This window comes from Gadus macrocephalus, chromosome 13 (assembly GCF_031168955.1).
Source record: "Gadus macrocephalus chromosome 13, ASM3116895v1".
In the NCBI taxonomy this organism is placed as follows: Eukaryota; Metazoa; Chordata; class Actinopteri; order Gadiformes; family Gadidae; genus Gadus; species Gadus macrocephalus.
The window spans coordinates 9222297-9241615 of record NC_082394.1 but is presented as its reverse complement, the minus strand read 5'-3'; the positions used below and the strand labels follow the sequence as shown (position 1 = coordinate 9241615).

The window sequence follows — 19319 nt, the reverse complement described above, 5'->3', positions numbered from 1 at the left end:
TTAGGATTGTGTTGTAGTTTGCCCATGTAGAGGAGGTAGTTGTACTCTTATTTAGGATGTAGTTTAGCTTTGGGTTTCTCGTGTTGTTTAATTTCAATCATTTTCAAAGAGTAGTCTACACAGGTGGAACATCTCCTTCAGGGCTTGGGGCTGGGTTGTCTTAAAAAAACACACTGAAATGTTAAAAAGTGACACGCGTGACACACAAATCTGACAATTATATCCCCCTTGGACCTTGTTTTAAGAGATATACTGTGTCTTATTTAGATTATAGTGCAGATAGTGTAGAAAACCTGTTTGCGCTTCCAGACTTTATGCAATAGCGCCCTCTGCAGGGGCAGAACCAAACCGCGGCCCAACACAATTCAAAGATGAATTCAGCTTGAGATTTTACCACCTCTTTTGCTCCTAAGACGTTTGACAATGTTTACATTTCGTGATCAAACGTCATGTTGAACGAATTCATCTCTTTATCCAAAGTGAATTGTATCCATTAATCAGAATATCAATCATATTCTTAATCAGACTGGTCGGTCTAGCCTCTCATCTCTTCGTCTCTCCTGCTGTCTTCTCTTTAACCCTCCTAACTTTTCTTATGCTATGTGAACCCCTTCTCTCTCCTTGTCTCTCCCCTTTCTTCTCCTCCTCTCTTCTCTCGCCTCTACTCCATTCCTCTCCCCCCTCCTCTCCCCAGTGGTTTGGTTCAGTGTCCTGCAGAGAGTTCTAGAAAGTTCTTGAATGTTTATAGGGGGAAGAAGGGGTTGGGGGGTTCTGGGCTAGGTAGTTTATCAGAGCTCCCATGACAGTCAAATGTTAGGAAGTCTCTCTGTTCAGGGAAAACGGTGCTGGCTGGCGATCCCCTTCAGGTCGGATGAGAGAAGGACAGTAGGACAAGGTGGTTGTGGAGGAGAGAGGACACCTATAATATCCGCGCACACACACACACACACACACACACACACACACACACACACACACACACACACACACACACACACACAGCCAATCTACTTCAACACTCAGACACACATTAGCGGTGTGCCTCCACTTCCTCTCCCATCACCTCGTCCTCACCTTTCCTCTTCCTGTCTGAACAAGCTCTTAATCTGTTCCCTAGAGATGCCTGGTGTCCAATGAAAAAGCTCCGCTCAGACCAGCTACCATTGGCTGGCTGAGGGCTGGTCTCCTGGTAATGTCCCGCTGTGTGTCGTTTGTTGCTGTGCTATTCTTGTGTGCCTGCCTGCTGAGACGGGCCAATGTGAGGGGCCGGCTTGGGCTGTCAGTCAGCCCCAGACCCCACCCCCTTATTGTCTCAGATCATGTTGACTGGATGAGGGTGATGACGATGATGATGATGGTAGTCATGACGATGAAGACAGAATGTTTTTACCCGCCGAAATTGTCCTGGCGGAAAGCGTTGCAATACACCTATTATTTGCCTTCTTTAGACGATCTAAGTAATATTTTATCCTAGCGTTATAAATGTATTTACTGTTGTTTTATATTGTTGCCCATTCTCTTTTAAGAAAATACATTTTATTTTATTTAGTTTTTTATTATTATTCCAACACGTTTTGCTGTTTCAACGAACATTGTCTTAAGTCCTCCCAAAACGAAAATCTTCTGTTTCAATCACGAGTAACAAGCCGAGACATTTTCGGGCTCCTTCCCTCCACACTTGAGATATATTTCCTATCAACTAGCACACGTGTTCACTAACAACTGAGCTTGTTGACTGAGAAACAATTCACAGAGAGGGAGAGAGTGACAGATGATATCCTATCCTCCTCAACTCAAAGTTTAACTCCAGCAGCAGCCCTCATGTGAGAGAGCTGTTATGTAATGTATGCAAATGACCCCCACTTCCTGAAATCCAGGCCTGTTTAGTCAACACTTTGTTATGTTAAGTGCACTTGTTCCCTTAGGGGTCTTGTCTTTCTTTGTTGTTACTTTGGTGCAGAGGGTTTGGAAAGGCTGCCAGAGTCAGGGGCCAGAATACAAGTGTTTTCATCATGCACACTCGTACGTTTCAGACCATTGTCTGCTGCTCTTGAGAAGTCCTGCTCTTGAGAACAGTTCCCAGTTGTTCTTGGATACCAAACAGTCTCCTGGGCTTTCAGACATGTCGAGCAGGAGAACAAAACCTTCCGGCAGACATGTTGTAAGAGGTTTTTAGTGGATCTCCGATGCTCCAAGGTCTTCCTTGGGGCTTGGCTACTGTTACCAGATCCCAACCACCACCAGAGATTAAGAGGGACAATGCCATTTTAAGGCCAAGTCCAAGCCCCTTAGCAACATCTACCCCAGAGAGAAGCCCACGTAACGGGTCAACCGTTACGTAGCAACATCTGTGAAGGTGTTTGGGATCTCTGAGGATCCATTTGGTCCAAGTGCAGCACACTCACATGTACTTGCACAACCACACAAAAGACCGACCACAACAGCTTTCTGTTGTTTTAAAACCCATTCAACCCTTTCCAAAGTATCAGCGACCTATCTCTATCTCTCTGACCTTAACTGTTGTGCCCTGAACACAACAGTTAACATGAAAGCACAACCTTCCCAAAAGGAGTTTGGAACATCATGCAGCAACTATAGCAGGGCTATACAGGTGAATGCACTTAATACCTTTCTGTTCTTAAAATCAGCGCTAGCGATGCGCCTTTATTTTGACAACCAGAACACACTCTTGGAAAGCATCTTCTGAATGGACATCTTCTGATCTCTAGCCAGTTAATGTGATGTTTGTTGAAGAGGAACTGTTCTTTTGTTATGTGTTTTCATCTTACTCCTTTACTCTGGACTGAACGCAACAACTTTCTTAATCACGACTATATTAACGGCTTACTCTATCAGACGATTCAAGTGTTATTGGGCTTGTTATGCTGTTATTTTGGAGGACAATGGCTTATTATCGTTACTGTTATGGAACATGTTATGAATCACACACATTTCAGTTACCCTTTCAATTTAAAACAAATAAAACGTTTTTATAAATTAAGTTTGTTGTTCTTTCTTTTTGTTTTGAACATTTGAGTTGAAAGAAAGAAAGACAAATGTAAATGTGTCTGCCGTTTTTTTTATGTCAAGTCAGGGTAATATCCCAAATTGATGAGCAATCATTATTTTATTATTATCGTTATACTGATTTTATCAATAATTTTATACCTGCATAGGAATCATACTTTTAAATTAAGAATCATGCAGGGTCCCGGTCACACCGCTAGGTGGAGTAGTTTAATCGTGTTTGAAATGCGGTTTACAGTTCGACACTTTTGTTTAGATTTGCTCAAATTAACATCATAGTTTAGTTTTTCCACCTCTGGCTGAATTATATGTATCAGTGATATATTTCTGCATGTCCCATTGCTTGTATGAGGTGGTATATTTCCTGTTGAGAAAGTGTATCTTATTATGGAGCATGATTCCCAGACGTTACGGTTGAGTGGCCAGACTTTGTAAACTATTGACCAAATGCATCGCCGTCGTCTCTCCGTCTCACTCCTACATAGAACACCTATCTCCACTTTATCGTGTCTCAAAGGTTATCCTTCAATTGGTGACTTAGAGCTGACATAACATCTTTAATATTTCATGTAAACATGTTTTTCTGCTTTCGGAATGTTTAAGCAATGATCACCTAAGAAGATGTTGAAACGTTCGAAGCTCAACTTCCAAGAAAAGGGCCGACGGGACAAGGAATGTAATTCAATTCAATTTTATTTGTAAAGCCCTTAATCACAGTTACAGTCTCCTCAGGGTTTATAAAATCGGATAATCTTAATTTCATTCATTATTTCATTTCATCCATAGGCCTATGTGTTTGTGTGTGCTGTGGGTGTGTGTGTGTGTATATATATATATATATATATATATATATATATATATATATATATATATAGTGAGAGAGGGAGAGGGGGGGGGGGGACACATAAGGGTTGAGGTGATAAATGGGGGAAGAGCAGGAAAGATAAGTATTGCTAAAGGCCGGAAATGTCTTTCTTAATTAATCAATCATGCTATCTGACTTTTAGGCATGTTACCTACCATATCATTTTCCACTTTAAGTGATACTAATAATGCTAGCTAAAGTAGGCTACTGTTTGGAGGTGGGATACTTTAATGTTCTGTGTCTATGATAGTGTGTTTGGCTAACGCTAAGAGCTGTTCCGGGCACCAACACGAACACGAACAAATGTAACCTTATTATTAAGATCCATATCATCCCACTCACTCTTTAAAAAGCAGCTTAAAAAACATCTTATCTTTTCATGAATCATCTTATCACTGAATTTTGGTTATTTTTGATTTATTTATTTACTTTGTCTCCTAATTTTCTAAAGTTTATTTGTTAGCCTTATAAATATTATTTGATTGTGATTATTGACAGGGGTGGAACTCTTGTACAAGCCCAGGGCCATTGGGCTTCGTTCCCTCCTTGCACCATTACTGTGAATGTGTGCTAAATAAATAAACCTAAAACCTAAACCTAACCTGTCTTGAGATTCAGATTCAAGGCATGTAAAACTCAGATTGGTCTCTCTCTCTCTCTCTCTGGTTTATTCTCACATCTCATGTCTGTCTGTCTGTCTGCCTCTCGCTCTGTCCGTCTGCCTCTCTGTCTGTCAGCCTGCCTGTCTATAGGTCCATCTGTTTGTCTATTTCTGTGCAACAAGCAGATGCACAGGAATGTTTGCAGATTTGGCAGACTGTTTGTTTATACAGGACCTTGATAAGACCAAAGATTTTAAATAATAACATAATAAGTCAATGATCTCCTTCCGACCCCAACCTGCATATTTGATAACCCCATGAGAGGTCCTGACCCACAGTTTGGGGTCCCCTACTGCAAATACATTCACGTCAACGCTTCAAAGAGATTTTCAGTGTGAGGGCAAAAGATAGGAATGACGGGGGCTGGTGAGGGAGCTTAGTTTTACCTGATCAAGAGTTATATAGAGATGCAGACAGAAAGACGGACAGAAATATGGGCAGAAAGATAGGCAAGACAGGCAAGCAGACAGACAGAGAGCATGGCAAATGGACAGACAGATGGACAGCTAGATAGAAAGGTAGAGAGAGAGGAAGACAGACAGGCAGATGGACATGCAGACAGACTGAGATTAAACCAGAGAGAGAGAGAGTGGTACTTTTTTTGCAGTTTCAATCTACGTTTTCCATGCCAATAAAGCCCTTTGAACCTGCATCTGAAGAGAAGTTGCGTTAGTTTGCTTTTAGTTTAGTATTACTACGACAGCGTTCCAATGGGGTGGGCGCCAGGAGCAGCTCTGTTAGCCAAACACACTATGACAGACACACTGATACACTGGACTGACACTGCCCAGGACTGATATCTGGAACTCTTTCCAGCAGCGTAATCCTCTGTCATCAATCATTTATGGCTCCTGTTTGATTAATGACGCTAAACTGGAAGGCAACCACATGCGCAGACTCTGAGCAACCACGCTTGGTTTGGGTCATCATATGGCTGCACTGGTCAGCTGATCCTGATTGGCTGTTCAATTCCATTTCAACACTGACATCTTTTCCCCCATCCTATGACCCCCTGTCCCCCTTGGGGCATACATGTTCTTTACATTACCTTATCTCATCTTATCTCTCAGAATCATCGACTAGAATCGGCAGTTCACACACTTTCATACATCATCATATACATGAATGGGAGCACGCTGAGGGAGTCAGTCATGGAATGTGAGGACGTCAACTACTGCAGAGATAACATTTTCCCTGATGGACTTTTTACTGCCTTTATCACTTAATATCTGTCATCAAAGTACATTGGCTGACTGGATACTTTAAATTGTGCCAGAGATAACAAGAACAAAGTTTTATTTCCGGTGCCACGCACCATGGTGTCTTTGTTTCGATATGATGCAATTCTGGGCTGTCTGGGCTGTATGTGTGTGTTTGTGAGCGTGTGTGTGCAGGTGGGTTTTTGTGTGTGTGGTGCACATGTTTGTTTTTCCAGAATCTGACCATGGAGAGATATGAATGGATCAAATCTAAAGAATCCACCCTTGTTGTTTTCCTTGGAATTCAGAATCAATCCTGTTGTGACATCACAACAGCGACATTTGAACCCAGAGTTGAACCTGCCCTACCAGGCAAATAAAGCACTAACAACCTGTCCACGCCCCTTGTCTATGAGCCAATGCAATGTGCTATGAGGAAAATCTTCTTCTGAACATATCTGCATTGTCATTTGTTTGGTGTGTCAATTGTCATACTTCTGGCAGAGTCTGGTCTGTCAGGTTCTGTCTGTTGAGAATGTGTGTGTGGGTATGTGCCTGTGTGTCTGTGTGTGCTTTGTTGTGTGTGTGTGTGTATCATGTATCACGTGTTTCATGAAAATATGGTTATATACACAGGTATATTTTCAAGGGTAAATAATATTATACAATATTTTTTTATTATATTTATATATTTTATTTTATATTCGCTTTTGCACTCTCGCTCTCTCACCCTCTATATATATATATATATATATATATATATATAGAGAGAGAGAGAGAGAATATATATATATATAGAGATGTGCTCTATATATATAGTTTACTTTACATTTATAATATATTATGTAATCAGTTAATTTGACCATGCATTATACTGTACAAATATAATTGGACTATAGTAGACCAGGTTTGTGCAAGCAGGTGAAACCTAACCTTGTGACATTTGTGAAAGGTGTTTTCTTGTCTGCCAAAGGAACAGCAGCGTTATGACAAACATGTTACATAATGTAACATCACATCTCAGTCTCTTGGTGAGACTGTTTAACGAGGACTTTAATCAATTTCAATCAATCAACACATTGATCAATTATATATATAGAGTATACGAGTATTAGAGTAGAGTGGAGAAGATAGTATTCGAGTTCAGTAGAGTTGAGACCAGAGAACAGAAAGGGTGCATAATATTTATTTAAAATATTTGTTTCCTCTTCAGAGGGTTCAAATTACCCCCATTAGATCATTGCAGAATAATAAATACAGATGTCATAGAAAAATACATTTAAACACAAAATAATGACACAAACAGGATCCTCAAACATATATAGACGTCTTGCCTACCCCTGCTTTCGGCCAGTACCTACAGTCGCCCACACAGCCCCACTGCTGGGAAGCACCAATTCCATTGGTGATTGGGAATCAAGTAATTCAACAACTCATCACTATGTACCGAAAGATGTGCGTTTATATATAACTTATTAATAACTTACTTTCATACAGTGTCCTTATAAAGACCCAAATATGCTCAACTTAAGAGCAATATATTAAATAAAAGTGATAAAATATGGGAAGTTATATAGATAAAGGCACAACGGGAATGAAATTGCACTTCCAACTGATGACTTATAAACTCTTAAACTGACTAACTAATCACAGTAATATTTATCTCATAGAAAAATAAAGCCACTTGTTTGCTTGGCTAAAAGTTCTGGCCTGGATTGCTGGCATTCTACACACACTGTTCTAGAAGGTTAGAGGGCAGTGTATTCCAGAACTCCCCCCCACCCCCTCTCTCCTCTACATCTGTTCAACCCGCTCCTGCAGCAGGTCCAGCTGCCTTGCCACCTCCCTGGGCAGGTCGTCGTTGACCTGCGTGGCAAAGTAGCTCCTCACCGCCTCCACCTCTTTCCTCCAGAACTCCTGGTCCAGGGAGAAGAGCTGCTGCAGGTCCACGGGCTCGGCCAGACCCTCCAGGTTCAGGGAGTCCTCGGCGGGCAGGTAGCCCACGGCGGAGGTCTCGGCCCCGGCCTCCCCGTCCAGCCGGCGGAACATCCAGTCCAGCACGCGGATGTTGTCCCCGAAGCCGGGCCACAGGAAGCCCGCGCTGGGGCTCTTGCGGAACCAGTTGACGTGGAAGATCTTGGGCAGCTTGGCGCCGGGACGCTCGGCCATGCTCAGCCAGTGCGACAGGTAGTGGCCGAAGTTGTAGCCGAAGAACGGCCGCATGGCGAAGGGGTCGTGCATGATCTCTTTACCTGGCGGGGATGCGGGGAGGGGGGTTTGGTTAGGAGGATGAGATGTGATATGATGCAACAATTTGTTTTTATGTTTTGTATTGTATGACACTGTCATAGTGCAAGGTGTCCCATGCGATGTGCGGGGGTGTTATAAATATTATTGGGTATTGGAATGTGCTATGATGCATTGACAGGTTGGAAAAACATGCACGTGTCATGGTATGTCTAATTGTCTAATGTCTAATGTTATTGTTTGTCGTAATGTCCTGTTCTTTGTGCGTCACTGTGCCATTGTGCTGGTGTGTGTTGTGAGTGTCAGAGTTGTTTACCTTTGTGTTCTGCTGCCGCCGTGGCCTCTGACCTCATCGCAGCGCCAACGAACACCCCGTGTTGCCACGAGAACGCCTCATAGACCAGAGGAACCCCTGGGGAGAGAGAGAGAGAGAGAGAGAGGGAGAGAGAGAGAAAGAGAAAAGAAAGAGAGAAAGACAGTTAATGAATGACTATTATTATTTTATAACGGCTATTTACGTAAGCAATTTTATTTAACTGTATGTGATTGGCTAAAGCCTAACCCTTTTATATTGATTCAGTTATATTATATTCTAATCTATTGCGTTCCATTTGATTATATTCTACTCTATTCGGTTCTAGTCAGTTCTGTTGAATTCTAGTAATCTAACTTCTACTGCAATCTATTCTTATCTGTTCGGTTCCTCTCTGTGTTCCCTGGGCTGCTCACCTTGGGGCCGGCGGCCTCCGAAGATGATGGCCTGGATGGGGACGCCCTCCGGGGACTCCCACTGGGGGTCGATGATGGGACACTGGTCGGCCGGAGTGCAGAAGCGGGAGTTAGGGTGAGCACTGGGCTCTCCTGTAGGGGGGGGGGGAGAGAAAGAAATTAGGTCAAATAAAGTTACCCTGATTGCTCTGTGGCAGATTTGACATTAGAAAATATATACTTATGTAAAAAAGTATAATATTTGTCTGTTCATGACTCTCACCATCGCTAGGGCTCCAGGGCTGGTTCTTCCAGGAAGTGAGGGTCACCCCCTCGGCCAGGGATTGGTCCATGCCTTCCCAGTACACGCCCCCGTCGCTGGTCTCCGCCACGTTGGTGAAGAGGGTGTTCTTGACGATGGTTGCCATGGCGTTGGGGTTGGTCTTGATGGAGGTGCCTGGGGCGACCCCGAAGAAGCCGTTCTCAGGGTTGATGGCCCGCAGGTTGCCTAGCAACCGTGACAATGAAGAAGAAGGTGTTGAGTTTCATAAGCTTTTCTTTGATACCGCTTGCATTGGAAGAGTCAACGCTGCTAAACGCCCTTATCACGTTGGCAGAAAGTTCAACGCCTCATTCTGTCAAGTTTTTCAAAAGCGAGTTTTTCAAAGCGAGTTTCTCAAATTTCCACAAATTAAAGATGTTGTAGGTAAGGATTAAGAGCTATTATTTGAGTGTAATTAGCTAGAAATGGGCCAGCAATTCATCAGCCACTAGTGAGTGAAATATCTCAGAGAATTTCTGTTACTAGTGGACCTTGCCACTCGGGGGAGAGAACCAAGAGCCAGAACAAACCCTCACCTTGCTCATCAAACTTCATCCAGGCGATGTCGTCCCCGACACACTCCACCTTCCAGCCGGGCAGGGTGGGGCAGAGCATGGCCAGGTTGGTCTTCCCGCAGGCGCTGGGGAACGCGGCCGCCATGTACTTCTTCTGGCCTGCCGGGTTGGTGACGCCCAGGATCTGACCAGAGGGGAGGGGGGAAGAGACGGTCAGGGAGGGGGTACAATGGGATCCTGTGTGGGGCCACCTGTGTGTCTGCGACGCGTGGTGTGTGGTACATGCTGTGTGTTGTGTGGTCTGTGACATGTGGTGCATTAGGTGTGTGTGTGTGTGTGTGTGTGTGTGTGTGTGTGTGTGTGTACCAGCATGTGCTCGGCCAGCCAGCCCTCCTCCTTGGCGAGGCGGGAGGCGATGCGCAGGGCGAAGCATTTCTTCCCCAGCAGGGAGTTCCCGCCGTAGCCGCTGCCGAACGACACGATCTCCCGCCGGTCGGGCACGTGGGCGACCAAGGTCTGCTCTGGGTTACACGGCCAGTTATTAACCAGGGGCTCTGAGAGAGAGAGAGAGAGAGAGAGAGAGAGAGAGAGAGAGAGAGAGAGAGAGAGAGAGAGAGAGAGAGAGAGAGAGAGAGAGAGAGAGAGAGAGAGAGAGAGAGAGAGAGAGAGAGAGAGAGAGAGAGAGAGAGAGAGAGAGACTTTGGGTTATTCGATATCGATGAAACTGCAGGAACAAACTAAACAAGGCCTTTAATGACAGACATTTCTGAATATGGATTGAAGGTAAATTAAGATTAAGGTAAATAAAGACACATGGCTTTACTTTATTATGAATATAATATATTATCATTCCCACCACAAATGAAGAACACTTGCCTTGGGCTCCATTTGTGCTTTATCAGAACAACAACACATTCCCCGTCCCAGGAGAACCATCTAATCTCTTCGTATTTATCTCATCAGTTGTTCACTTAAGTCTCCGGAGAACTTACTCTTCAGAGGCAGGGGGCAGCCCACGGAGTGCAAGCAGCGGACGAACTCCCCCGCTCCCAGGGCGGTTAGTACGGCCCGGCCCATGCGGGTCATAACCCTCATGCTAGCCACCACATAGGGGGAGTCGGTCAGCTCCACTCCGATCTTGGACAGGGGGGATCCCACCGGTCCCATGCTGTAGGGGATAACGTACATGGTACGACCTGGGAGAGAGGAAGAGGAGCAGGGGTCAGAGGTCAGACAGGGGGGAGGGCAGAAAGAGCCAACAGATCCAAAATGGAGGCTGAAGGTCAACGCTTCTGTTCCATTGCTGCTGTTGCTGCTGCTAACAAAGCAGCTTTTCAAAATAAAGCAATAATAACATGTAACTGATGAGTCATTAATAAAAACATGCCATGAAAGAACAGAGGGGAACCGTCAGTTCCCTAGATATTCAAATGGTATTTTATTAATTCATTATTTGACAATCAACATCTAAAAAATTGTTTCTGAAGAAATAAACCATTCAAAACGGCCTATCCAATCTGTCTTGGAACGTGAAGGGTAAAATGAAAGACACTCCCTTTTTCAACCGATCAGAATAAAATAACATAACCGCTAGTGAGGAAACATTGTTTCTGATTGTCATCTAGGGTTGTTATTATCTAGAGTTAAAAACAGACCCAACATCAGCTAAAATTGGTTCAGAAAAGCGAAGCCTTTGAAAGGCATTTCAACTCCATAAACTATCGCGATACCACTGGAAGACGGAATCAGCAAGGGGCAAAAGCTTTACTGTTGGTGTTTGATTTTTCTGCAATCATGCGTTCCGCTTCCCGGCCCGTTGTCTATACATATGTCTACATATTCTACCGAAGCGCACACACAGCTTGTGTGAGGATACGAGTATTTGTCAGGATGACTTGCATTTTGCCTAAGAGATAGCTGTTTTAGTTTGCCGATAACTCACTCTCCTGGCTGTTTGCACTTTGCATTGGTAAGCCTGGACTGGCGCATTGATTGTTGTTTCAGAGCTGGAATTTGTAACAGGTAACTTTATACATAATAAAGTAATATAGAGAGGACACAGTAAACGATGATAGTGGATTGCAATTTTTTGTGACGGGCAAGGGGGGGGGAGGGGGGGTGCTCAGAGGATCAATGGTTCGCTTCTTTGAAAGAAGAACCGAAAGCTAACGTCCAACTTCAGTTCAACACCACCACTATAAGGGTCAAGTTAAAAGGGACGATACCGATAACATTTCCGATTATTCAGTAATATTAGTGAAAACATTTGGCCTTAGTGTAGGCGCAGAGTGATGCCATCACAGGAGGGGGGGGGGGGGGGGGGGTTCTACCTTTCATGCAGCCGGGGAAGCGCTGGCCCATGGCCTTGTCAAACTCTGCCGGGGACATCCAGCGTCCCAGCTGGCTGACCCCGCCCCCCACGGGGCTGGGGACGGTGTCCCTCTGGTCCGGCGTCACGATCACCGTTTTACTCTCCACCCGGGCCACGTCAAGGGGGTCTGTACGGGCTAACCAGCTGGGGGGGGGGGGGGGAATTCAGAGTGTGTTAGCCTACAGGAACACCCTGATTTCTCTCTCTCTCCTTCTCTCTCTACTGAGCCCTGCTGGGCCTACCAGTTGTGGTATTTGCGGAGCTTCTTGATCGTGCCCTGCTCCTCGAGCTGGCTCAGGATGGCCTGGTTCTCCTCCTCGGAGCCGTCACAGATGTGGACCGATTCGGGCTGGCACAGCGTGGCGTTGACCTCCACGAAGGCCCGGACCGCGGCGCTCAGGTCCCCCAGGTCTCCGTACACCACCTTGGGGCTCGCCTGCCCCTGGGGCTGCAGCTGAGGAGGCATGGTCGCTCCTTGGGTTGAGGCGGAGACACAGAGAGAGAGAGAGAGAGAGAGAGAGAGAGAAATGGAGGAGTGGATGGAAAACAAGAAGTCTGGAGGTGAGAAGGAGAGGGGGACAAGGAAGAGAGGAAAGATAAAAAGAGACAGGGGAGGAAACACAAAACACATGCGGGTTTAGGCCATCAAACATGGATGCTAAAGAAAACCAAAACACTGTTATTGTATTATGAATTGTATGTGTGTATTGTATTATTCTCGTTGAAAGACTTATTGTCGCCCTATTGTAGAATATAGACAATACATAATACAAGTTTTCGATTAATGCGTTTTTTTATTTATTTTTTATTTAGCAGGGACAAAGCAGTGCACATTATTACAAACATGACATGGCAAGGCCATGACACAACTTGCAGATGTGAATGCATAAAAGGTTTGTAGCTAGATAGCTAATTTGTCAGTCCCTGATCAGGCTACCTATTCTAATAAAATATATAAGTCACCTAAAATATACAATTATACAATTAAATAATATATAGGCCTACAGTATACAATTATACAAATATATGCTATCTTAAAACATACTTCCTATAACATTAAAACCTTGTGCAGAAAGAATAAACAATATGATGAGTGTGACCTATATATGCTGTGTGTGCATGTATGTGTGTTATCTATTGTGTGTTGTCATGATTACATTTTTGGTTTTCCTTGCGTACGGCTACATTATTGACACAGCCTCTTCGATTTCAATCGCTTCGACTACTTTCATTGATTTTCACATTGTTTAACAGGCAGTGATGTCAAGCGACGACTTCGTAAACAACTGACGCAACACCTGATGCGCAAGCTTTCCGAGAGCAAGCTGCTTTTCTCTGGAAACGACTCATTAAAAATACATCCCCACAAATAAAACACCGGCATTCAAACATTGAACGTATACACCTTATACGACTGAAATGGCTTTCAAGGAGATCCCCAACATCCACACACCATCCATTCCCCATAATGCCTTAAGTGGCGTATAATTTCAAAAACTACGTTGTAAACTGTTAAAAATGTAAAATGTCCACAACTTACCCTAACTTAAGTGTATTTTTGTTCTGCTGTCATGCGCTCCTCGTCGTCATCAATGTGGCTCTGTTTCAGAACAGAAGAGTCTCTGCGGCAGGTTGACTGAGGAACTCTCTCCGTTCCTTTTTATACCCGGGGACATACCCTGGCGGTGAAGGAGGGTGAAAGGAGGCGGAAGAGAGAGGGAGGGGGAGGGGGGGGGGGGGAGGGGGAGGGATGCGAGGCTCGTCAGGATATTTGCTTGAACCATCCGTGAAGCTTATCACAAGAAGAAAAAAAAGAGCCGCTCCGTAGTACTTTGCGGTGAATCATTAAATGGCGGAGCCGACGTCATTAAAGGGGTTCACGTCCGACGTTCAGGTTGTTCTCTGACTTTGCAAATAGTTATTGCGGTTATCAACGCGCGCGCGCACACACACACACACACACACACACACACACACACACACACACACACACACACACACACACACACACACACACACACACACACACATACACACACACATCGCCACAACTTGGGTGAAAGCATAATACTCCAACAGACACGCTCATAGCGCGTGCCTGGTGGCTGATATTGGCAATGGGTACTGCTGGAAGCTGTTCCTCCGGAGTTCAGAGGTCAACCTCTGATCCCTCTCTCACCCATGCACCTGTTGTACAATCGCACCCGGAGCCCATACTCTCCTCGCCCACTTGTGAATGCCTTATAACCAAAAGCAAATAGTTTCCATTAAAATGCTTCACAAACATACTGGGACATAATCAGCATTAACTCTGTTATAAATGCATCTATCCAAGTTTAGTGCTCATGTATGAATTGGTGTATTTTATATTAACACTTGCAATGGTCAGTTGGTTATTCTGACCCTAGTGGAACATTTAATTCCATTATAAAAAGGGAAATATTTCAAACTCAGTTTTAATATCTTTTAATAAATAAAAGTAGTGCTACTGTTGTGGTATGGGGTCAATTCCAATCAGCACTTTCAATCATTGTCATCGTCCATTGTACTATTTTGTTATAGCTCCTATTATCTGACATTATTGTTGTCCGATAGCTGTTGAAAGGATTATGATTTGATAAAAAACTGTCTGAAGTTGTCATTGTTAGGTTCTAAGCATTTAACTCATTAAATGTCCTTCACTTTTTAATGATTCTGCTTGACTTTGTCACTCTCATTGACTAAAATACATACGACACAACGACAAAAATGGAAAAAACTTTAGCATCTGCAAGGCTTTATTAGGCCTACAGGTTAGGCTACAGAAGTTCCATGTGGTAAGGCTTTTGGGAGATACATGGCTGTATTAAATTGAGCAAGCAATTAAACAGCGTCCAGATAGGCTCTGACGTTTTAGATTACAGCTGGCAGACACCAATCATCGTACACCATTTCTTCCAAACTGTTGTCTGTGTTTGTCAGCTTATCTTCAAAAGATTGAGGTAACTGTTTAGGAAAGGGACAATTCTTAGCAGGCCTATTACTTTCTAGGATATCTTGCTCATGTTTCCTAATGTGTTGCTTTGTTGTAAGGACGTTATACTATATATTATGGAACAAATTAAAGGTTGGGTACGGAATTTGCTTTTTTGGCCATTTTTGCAAAATTACTTGAAATCCTTATCATAACCCGCTTACAGCCACTGAGTTAGAAGTACTGACATGAAAATTAAACAAGTCAATCATCTGTGGAACGGGCAGGGCTCGAAAAACTCCAGCCAATCATTTGGATTGCCACCTCGTTGCATTGGACAGTAAGTAGGCCTACGTCAATCAAACGGTCGTACTGCACTCCCCCTCCCCCGCGCCCCGCGCGCGACCCCTTCGTGCAGTACTCGTGACCCAGAGCAAGCTCCTGTTTGTTGTTATCCTGCGGTAGCTACTGGAACTAGTTAATCCACAAAACGCTGAAAGAGAAAAACTGAAATCAAGAATAATCCTAGGCGCTGCTTTCGAACGTTGGCGGCAACTGAAGGACGAGAAGGGTCTAAAAACCGATGCTTGTGTGGCGGTTGACATAGTTTCAAAGTTTATACCGTTTATACTCGGTAATACCGGTGTTGAGACGAGTGTATTACTCGTTGTGAAAATGTCCACACCGCAGCAACCCTAGTGAAAACCAGGACTTCCAATACAATTATATGAAACAAACATACATTTTCTAAAAATAGTAATGATTTATGTGACCGTTTAATGTTTATAACATCTGGTGCAACCATAGCCGCGAGAACGTATTCTCAGCAGGGGGTGCTGGAAAAAAAAAACTCAGCCTGCACTAGACTCGCAACTCGTTACATTGATAAAAAAAAGATATATAGCAGCGCAGCTCAATTACACCAGTGCATGCGCGCACAGTTGAAAATCGATCGTTGTGTTCACTTTCTTCACACCATTCACATCCAGCTGCTCACAGAACACGTTTAGCGCACCACCGCTACCCTCACACTTTTTCATATAACCTTTTTTCAGCACTAGGTCATATGAGCATTAAATAAATGCTGCGTCTCAAAATGCCTTGGACAGCAGCGAGGATGACTCGCTTTGCCACGGGCCGAAACAGTTCGGAGCGACCACAGCCAGAGCGAACACAGCGGGGCAGAGGAGTGTCAGGAATAGTCTTTGGTGTACACATCAGTACGCCCTATTTGCACTACTGTTTAGTGGCAATGCAGTGTTTTATTCTATGCCTTTTTATTTTCGTATATTATTTCAATGAATACAATTTATTTATTCATAAAAACAAGATCTGGTCTTCAAATCTTTTTTCCAAATATAGGTCGTCTTACAATGAGGTTTGTGTTTATATTCGGACCAATACGGTACAGCGGGCGCTCACATGACGTTAAGCATTTCCTGGTGCATAATGTGACGCTTCAGAACCTAAAATCCCGTTTCTCCCCGTTGACACGACAACACATAACCGGCGTTTTCAGAAATCTCCACTTTGGCCGGAGTTTTTAGAAATGATCGTTTTCTGTGATAAGACAGGGCCTCGGACAGGGGGTGTTGCAGCACCCCCAGCACCCCTACTTCCCGCGGTACTGGGTGCAACTTACAGCTGAATGTAGTGCCATGTTGTTAAACGAAAACCTACGCTAGCCTGGCTCGCTCTCGCGCATCTCTGTTCGCGCTCGTGCATGATTGCGCGTCCAGGTACTTGGAATGGGTGGAGTCAGAGTCAGCGTTGAAGGAGAGGGGGTAGGACCATTTGAGTTGTGTATTTTCAAAATCTGCTGGCGTTTCGCAAATCGCATACCCAACCTTTAAGATTAGGTAAACGGGCACATAATTATTGTATACCCATGGCAGCCCTCGGTTTGAGGGCTATCAAATGTTTCAGAACAACAAGATTCAATGACAACTTTAGTAATCTTATGATTACTTCATAAAAGTTGGATAATTTACAATGCACGAGAGGACATTGGGTCCTAAATTTATGGGGAATGGTTTAACCTAGCATTTTAAGTGCTTGGCACTTAAAATGCATATCTTATATGAATATCTTAAATGTACCGACAGCGATAAATTGTTGTTACTCTTTCTTTTGACAAATGTACTTATTGTAAGTCGCTTTGGATAAAATCGTTTGCTAAATTCCCTAAATGTAAATGTCAATGATCGCCTCTCTTATTTTTCGAATACAAGCAAAATATTCATAAAATATACATTTCCATTGTTCTATAGGACGCCCCGTTGGTCGTGTCACATTGGACAAGACCATGACATAAAAACTCAACAGCCCACCCATGATGTGAATGAATAACCAGAAATATATCAACCATCAGAAGTCTTAGCTAGATAACCTAGAATGTTCCATCAGTGTTTGTTTGTTGGATATGTTTGTATGTATGTATGTATGTATGTATGTATGTATGTATGTATGTATGTATGTATGTATGTATGTATGTATGCATGCATGCATGCATGCATGCATGCATGTATGTATGTATGCATGAATGAATGAGGGTATGTGTGTATGTGTGCATGTATGCGTGTATGTATGTATGTATGTATGTATGTATGTATGTATGTATGTATGTATGTATGTATGTATGTGTGTATGTGTATATGTATGTATGTATGTATGTATGTATGTATGTATGTATGTATGTATGTATGTATGTATGTGTGCATGTATGCGTGTATGCATGTATGCGTGTCTGCATGTATGTATGTATGTATGTATGCATGTATGTTTGTATGTATGTATGTATGTATGTATGTATGTATGTATGTAAGTGTATATGTATGCAGGCCACTGGAAGGACAGGTGGTGCTGTCTCCATTGATTAGAGATAAGAGGTCATTAAATGTCAGTAAATAGAGAAGGTCTCAGACAGGATATAAACTGTTATGTAACTCTGCAGATTTTTGGCTCACTTGAAGGGTTACCAGGGGTAACAGGGATAATTTCTTAAGATATCTTCAAATAATACAAGGAAAGGTGACACAGACTTCATAAGTCATCGCGTGCCTGGCACATGAAGAGATCAATGGTAAACAATGTGAGAGCTGTGTTTTAGCTGTCGTTAATGGTTTATCCTCGTAGCTGACAGCCAACAAGCAGAAAAACATGTTTTCATCTCTGCGTTCATTGCTGACACATTTTGAAAAGTGAAAGGTCACACGTTGGAACTGAACAAGTACATTTTAACCATTATCAGCATGGGCTCTGACACAATGATAATTTCAGAAGACATATTACAGTCATATTAACTGCTGTTACTAGAGTCCAGAATATAACACATGAGGAATAATTCATAATGTCACATACCTACTTTATTTATTATATTATAGGTAACAACTGTTTAGTTTGGTAAATAAAAAAATACCTTTTAAGTCCTTTAACAGACTGATTTATCCAGAGCAACTCACAGTGAATCCAGTTACATGTCATGAAGGAGCATGTCATTATGGGTTAGGGCTTCTTGCTCAAGGATGCCTACAGGTCAGTCAGTGTACATTGGGGATCAAAGTGAAACACAATAACCACTACATGTTACTGTTTGCATTGCAGAGACTAACGTCATATTCTGAAACTCTATTCCAATGGTGTGATGTCATTCAAGGTTATAAGGTCACCCCTCTCTAGCAAACATCCACTAGTACAGGACAGGTCATAGTACCCAGAACACGGATGTAAACCATTGACTGGGGGGGGTAGTTTGTTACAATACCTTATGTTGTGTGTTACAGTACAGCATGTGTTAGTGTGTTGTTTGTTACAATACAGTGTGTTTTGTGTTACAGTACAGTATGGATTAAAATGGGTTCCCAGGCCTCAGTCTAAAGACGTCAGGAGGGCGTGGGTCAGCTGGTGGTGGTCAACCTGGCATCTCTACTGCAGAGGTAACACACATGCAAGCAAAGAATAAGCAAGCAAAGAAATTGACACACAGAGCATTGATACTGAGTACCTGTACTCATATGTGTGTGTGTGTGTGTGTGTGTGTGTGTGTGTGTGTGTGTGTGTGTGTGTGTGTGTGTGTGTGTGTGTGTGTGTGTGTGTGTGTGTGTGTGTGTGTGTGTGTGTGTGTGTTGGGGGGGGGGGGGGGGGGGTTGTATTAGAATGAATGAGAGGGAGATTTTATGTAGGATGAGGCTTAATAGATGTTAAAAAAATGTAGGCCTATGCAATCTAGCAATGGAAACTGCAACTGTGGCATATGTGCAAATAACCTGACAACGCGTAAAAAAAAAAAAAATGCAATATCTTACAACGCCATCGTGTGTTTTTCCTTAACAAATACACTTAATTCACAAATGAAAACATGACTTACTTCTACCACCAGGGCGCGACAGAAGCAGGTGAACTCTGTGTCACTTTGATATCCCTCCGAGCGCTCTGGTCCTACTTGAATCGT

At 43.3% G+C, this 19319-nt stretch overlaps 1 protein-coding gene across 1 annotated transcript; it reads right to left on the bottom strand.

Annotated features, from left to right (window-relative positions):
• Positions 1–6923: 6923 nt before the first annotated feature.
• Positions 6924–13610, bottom strand: pck1 (phosphoenolpyruvate carboxykinase 1 (soluble)). The gene is made up of 10 exons (XM_060069572.1): positions 13468–13610; positions 12159–12477; positions 11876–12060; positions 10538–10741; positions 9912–10099; positions 9567–9729; positions 8992–9216; positions 8730–8861; positions 8317–8412; positions 6924–8005 (listed from the first exon to the last, which is right to left on the bottom strand). Exons 1-10 carry the CDS (start codon positions 13487–13489, stop codon positions 7548–7550), a joined length of 1992 nt encoding a protein of 663 aa, XP_059925555.1. The 5' UTR covers positions 13490–13610; the 3' UTR covers positions 6924–7547.
• Positions 13611–19319: the final 5709 nt, after the last annotated feature.